General features: G+C 26.9%; 1 protein-coding gene across 1 annotated transcript in view; it reads left to right on the forward strand.

Moving 5' to 3' along the window:
• The window catches only part of LOC102673163 (neogenin-like), a 12,836-nt gene extending 9,266 nt beyond the window's left edge, over positions 1–3,570 (forward strand). The window contains exons 16-27 of the mRNA XM_031511778.1: positions 1–183; positions 253–408; positions 492–654; positions 723–917; positions 1,087–1,125; positions 1,274–1,406; positions 1,612–1,844; positions 2,138–2,242; positions 2,380–2,591; positions 2,668–2,884; positions 2,979–3,115; positions 3,186–3,570. The exon at positions 1–183 is cut by the window's left edge and continues 24 nt beyond it. Coding sequence (XP_031367638.1) covers positions 1–183; positions 253–408; positions 492–654; positions 723–917; positions 1,087–1,125; positions 1,274–1,406; positions 1,612–1,844; positions 2,138–2,242; positions 2,380–2,591; positions 2,668–2,884; positions 2,979–3,115; positions 3,186–3,284 — 1,872 coding nt within the window. The 3' untranslated portion in view covers positions 3,285–3,570. The remainder of the gene's footprint in view (positions 184–252; positions 409–491; positions 655–722; positions 918–1,086; positions 1,126–1,273; positions 1,407–1,611; positions 1,845–2,137; positions 2,243–2,379; positions 2,592–2,667; positions 2,885–2,978; positions 3,116–3,185) is intronic.
• Positions 3,571–6,199: the final 2,629 nt, after the last annotated feature.

Consider the following 6,199-nt stretch of genomic DNA (forward strand, 5'->3'; position numbering starts at 1 on the left):
TCCTTAAGAGCAACAAATGATGCTGGTGATGGTCAGCCAGCATATGCGAACGTGAGAACTACAGAACGTTCTGTATCTGAATTTTCTGCACCTTTATTGCCGCCTGTTGGTCTTAAAGCTTCTGTTCTTTCTGATACTACTGTTGTATTATACTGGACTGATACAACTTTGCCAAAAACTCAGGTATATGAATATTTATAATTTAATATATTCATAATCAATATATTTTATTAAAAAATAATAATATTACAGTTTGTAACGGATAATCGATATTATGTAGTACGTTATACATCGCATCATCATAGCAGCAATCCTCGTTATAAATATCATAATGCTACTGATCTTAATTGCATGATAAATGATTTAAAACCTAATACATTATATGAATTTACGGTCAAACTTGTGAAGGTATTTATAATTTAGTATTTAAAAATATATATATAATATTATAAAATTTAAATAATTATTTAAATAATTTGATAATTTTTCAGGGAAAACGAGAATCATTATGGAGTATGGTTGTTTCGAATCAAACTCAAGAAGCTGCACCTAGTTCTGCGCCTAGAAATCTAACAATTCAAAGTATCGAAGATCGTCCAACTTCGGTTTTATTGCGTTGGCAACCTCCTAAACAACCAAATGGACCAATTACAGGTATTTAGATATTTACAAATATTTTTAGTAATAGTATAAAATATACAATAATAATAAAATTGTTTCAGGATATATTATTTTTTATTCAACTGATAATACAAAGTGGGATCGTGATTGGTTAATAGAAGGTGTAATTGGAGATAAAACTGAATTTATTGTAAAAGGACTGCAACCAAGTATGACTTATTACTTTAAAATCCAAGCACGCAATTCAAAAGGATATGGTCCATTTTCTACAACTTATCCATTTAAAACCCCTCAAAGTATGTATTTAATTCTAATAAATATATGCACGTATACTATGATTTTTTTTTAGTTTCAAAAATTTATTTAGTGTTGCGTATATATATATAGTATTATTTATAGTATATATTATATTCTTATATGCATTATGTTGGTGTGTTGTTACTATATTTTTTATTTCTATGCTAGGCAATGGTATGGATGTCTATGATGAATTGCATGACCGAGGTAAGATATTGTTTTTAGCATAGCATGTATTTAAAATAGTGAATGATGAAATAATGTAAATATTGCATTTAAAATAATTATTTTTTTATTTATAATCACATTATTATTGTTATTATTGCAATAACTAAACAATGAAATTATTTTGCAGATGGACGAGGACTTTCAAATATATTAATTTATATTATTGTGGGTTGCTCTATTGTTCTTGTCACTGGTATAGCAGTGGTAATTGTTGTTATATGTTGCAAACGTAGTCCCGATACACCTGATAGAAAAAAAGGGTATGCACTATATTAATGCATAATATTACCTATTTTTTACACAATTTTATTTTTGAAAATTATAATTATAACATTTATAATAACATTTAAATATTATAACATTTAAAATTATATATATAAAAGTATATATATATAATAGTATAGTAATAATATAATAGTTATTTATATATATAAATAATTTAAAAATTATAATTGTAATATTTAGATATATGAAAGATACCAATCAAAAAACAAACATTAAGCCACCTGATTTGTGGATTCATCATGATCAAATGGAACTCAAAGCGCTTGAAAAATCTTCAATAAATGGAGAAGCATCTACTAGTGGTGTAGCTAGTAATACTTTACCTAGATCAAACAATCAAGAATATAATCAAGAGAATGTGCATGGAAATTCTAGTTCATTGGATAAACGTACTTATGTGCCAAGTTACATGGGTAAGTTTCTAAGAATAATATTTTTTTACAGAACACTTCATCGTGTCAAACACAATACTTACAAAATTTTGTTTATTTAAATTTTTAATTACATATATTTTTATCACAGTTCTACAAACAAATCCATTATCATTTCTAACGTGATTAAATATTACAATTTAATGATTTTTTTAATGATTCATTAAAGTTTTGGTTAACATTATATAAGAGAAACATCATAAAAAAGAAATTTTATTTTGTTTATTATTTTCTTGATTTTCGTATTCGGTTTATGTTCACTCACTTAACATTAGGTAATACTGATGAGAAGTGTTCGACCCTGAGTAGACAACATAGTCGAGGAAGCCACAAACCTAAACTCATTACACTTCCAGTTGACAGTGCATCTTTACATCAACGTAAGTAATAGTGGAATTAAAAATAATAGAAAAAATTTATTTTTTTTTTTTGAATTATAGTGACTTAGATTCACTGACAACAAATTTATAAAATGAAATTTTTTAAGCTGTATATCAAAGTACTTAACTTGTTACAGCTATAGCGACGGCCACACCGATCGTAAATACAAGTATGTCACAACCAACGATTCACACATCGTGTAATGATACACCATCTGCGAGGCAAAATTATCCTCGAACTGTGGCACAGTATAGTTTAAGTCGAGCACACATTACCTTAGAACCAACACCAGAATCGAGTCCAGATTCTTGCAATATTTCAACTTCATACGAACCAATGCAAAGTCAAGTAAGATTTTTATATAATTGATAATATGTAATTATTTTAAATAAAAAATTTTGATTCAAGTTATTTATATTTAAAGCAATTACCATATGGTACAAGCAGTCAATCATATAGTGGAAATACTCAATATGCTTCGGGACACTATAGCAATAGTAATCAACCATCAAGTACAAGCAGTGGAACTGATGGTGCTAGTGGTAGTAAAAGAATGCAGGGACATCCTTTAAAAAGTTTTAGCGTACCAGCACCTCCACCTCAATCTGCTCCTTCAACACCAGCCCAACAAAAACATGGTGGTAAATTGCATTTGAATTAATTTTTATATTCTTTCTTTTTTTATTTTGATATATGATCTTTTTTTATACAATGCAATGTTACAATGTTACATAGTTTCTCAAGTTACTGTAAGACCTACAATGTCCGGAAGTCCGTATAAAAAGCCACAAAGTTCTGCACAATTAGCAAAGAATCGATTGGCTTCAGTTTCAAATCCGGTGCACACTTCAGAAGAAGTTGAACGATTGAAGGTAATTTTTCATTTAATTTGTCATAAAGTCATAAATAAAATATTTAATTGATTATTTTTATCTTTTCTAGCCTTCTTATAGTACAGAAGAATTAAATCAAGAGATGGCTAATTTAGAAGGTCTTATGAAAGATCTAAATGCCATAACAGCATCTGAATTTGAGTGCTAGAAGAGGTTCCTAAACCTTGTGCCATCTCAATTCAATAGACTGCAATGATACATTCTCAATGTTAGTACCTGAGAAATAGATGTAATAATTGTGTTACACATCGAAACTTTTCGGAAAGTTTATATTGCACAATTGGCAATGAATGATCAGTGGCCGATGAACGGTCTCAGTTATAGATTTTTCGAATCCCAGTGATATAGACTAGAATGAATTTTCTTCCTAGTCAATTTGCTTTTTCCTCTGGTACTAACGTTGCTTTTTATAATAAAATGCAAAGTATACTTGCCAATGTTTTTTGACACTGCCACCTTCTTGTAACGGACTTGTATTTTGCAAGAACGTGAGTAATATGGTTTAAAAGTGTTGACGAAAAGATTGAACATTTCATTATGGATTTTTAACAATGTAATTTTGTGCATACAGTGTGTGCAATTTAATTCAATCGAGATAAAAGGAAATCGATAAGTTCATTTATTATCGATAATCCTTTTTATATTATATTATATTATATTATATTATATTATATTATATTACATTATATTATATTATATTATATTATATTATATTAAATTATTAATTCAATGAATTCGCGGTGAAGAAAAACGATTTTAGCGTTTTTCAATTCTTATACGTATAAAAGTGATTGGTAATGTCGCAATTACCATTTACGTGCTTCATACAAGAATAATTATCTTGCCTAGAAAGAAAAAGAAATAATTCGTACTACATTCAAAAACTCACGCGTTCTTTGCCATAATTTTGTAACTTATACTCATCAGAGTACATTTTATATAACAATAATATCGACTGCCATACTTACGCTTAAGATGGCTAGATCACGTGAGTCTCTTAATCTAATTAATTTATAAGTTCATTACAGAAGAATAGGAATATTTTTTTATGCCTTCTTTATATCGTCAAAATGTTTTTCATAATATTTTATTAATTTTCAATAATTGGTTATTGATTTAAATAGTCAAATTAATTAAATATTAATGAATTAAAATAATAAATTAAGAAGTTTTTTCAATTTCAAATTCAAATTGTAATTATACTAAATGTTATAATTTCACAAATTTTTTTATTTATATTTATATCAGGCCTGAAATTTTCATATATTTATATAAAAATTTTAATTTCAAAAATTTTTTAAATACTGTATAATGGCCTTAAAATATCTTTGTATTAAGTTGCCCTGTACTCAGTGGCTTTGGCAGCTTATAAAAGAAGTCTGTTTTTACTTATGAAAAGTCGTACGCGTATACCTTTAAAGTAACAATGTAGTATTACGATCTCATTGAGAAATTATTTTAGAATTACAAATGAACATCGAGTATGGGTATTATATTAAGACATATAGCATATGAGAATTAATAATATAATTATTCGCAACTTGCTGCGAGGTATATATATCGATATACGATAGAATTCAGATGAAATATCGATAATATCGATAGTGTCCATGTATTTACAATTTCGATAGTTTGTTTAACTGAAATAAGCATTATGTTTTAATGTTCAACTAAGGTACATATGTCGGTCTAATTAATAGAATTAAATTAAATTTGAAAGTCGTTTTGCAAACTATTTTTTATTCAACATTTACAAATTGTTATTTGTAAGTACTATACGTTATTTTATTTGAATATATTTGAATAGCTATGACGATTTGCAATTTATATGTAAGTACTTTCCAAGAAACTGCCGATCGAATTTCTCTGTCGAAATGAATTGAAATAATTACGACGGACAGATTTCATATAAAATATTATTCTATAGTTTTTGACCATATCCGTCGAAATATATAGATATATCTCCTTCCAATATTAGGAATTTGCTACGTAAATTTGCTACGTAAATTTTATACACATTTTATTGCTATACATAAGTCTCTGTAGTATTAATAAATGAGAGACTTTAAAGATGCAGGAAAAATAACGATTCTAACTTGAGATGCGATCAGATAATTTCGCATGTAGTATTTCATATTGTATCATCTTTATAAACATTTTTGTATTTTCTTAACGTTGAATATAATTGTACAAAAATCCAAAATACACGTCAAAAAACAATGCACCAAGAATTCCCGTTGCGGTAAAGCCTAATATGGAAATAGTACAAAGCAATATGTGATACTCTTTGTGATGCAATGTCAGTCGGGAATTATACAAAAAATATCGATTTGTCCAGAGTATTGCATATTACTCTAATATTTGCCGTTAGACGGGAATTATACCATTCATCTTGAGCAACGCGAAGCGAACAAGTTCTTTTATCGTCGGATTAGCTCTGATTAGAAAGTTAATAAATTAGTATTAAGATATACGTATTCTATCATGCACAATTTCAATTCATTTTTCGATACATTTTTCTTATATATGAAATATTACGAACAAAGTGGCTGTATGCTTAACTGAATAAGAATTATTCTAAGTATCTTCTATATTCTTATTTATTATTAAATCAAACATATTTTATAAAAATATTTTATAATTAGTAAAATTGTTATATGAAATTATGAGAGTATGTGAGCTATACCGATAAAAAAAGAACAGCTTGTATATTATAAATATATATATATATATAAATATTATATATAAATATAAAATTTGTAACTATTGCGTGAGTTAAGGGTGATTTAGCTCTTTGTAATTAAAAAAAGAAATAGGTCTACAAAAAGGCCTATAAAAATATTTTACCACAAAAGTATAGTAGATATATATAAAATATATATTTATCTATGTAAAATTATTTATTGATTTTTACTTATACTGGAAATATTGAGGATAAATGAATATCGCAAAATGCTAGAGGCTGGTTGCTTTTAATCATTTCCATTAATACATTATTGTGATCATCGTCATCTTTCATTTTTCTCAATAACATTGATTTTTTTTTTTTTTTAATATATTATT

The sequence above is a fragment of the Apis dorsata genome, unplaced genomic scaffold (assembly GCF_000469605.1).
Source record: "Apis dorsata unplaced genomic scaffold, Apis dorsata 1.3 scaffold_348, whole genome shotgun sequence".
NCBI lineage: Eukaryota > Metazoa > Arthropoda > Insecta > Hymenoptera > Apidae > Apis > Apis dorsata.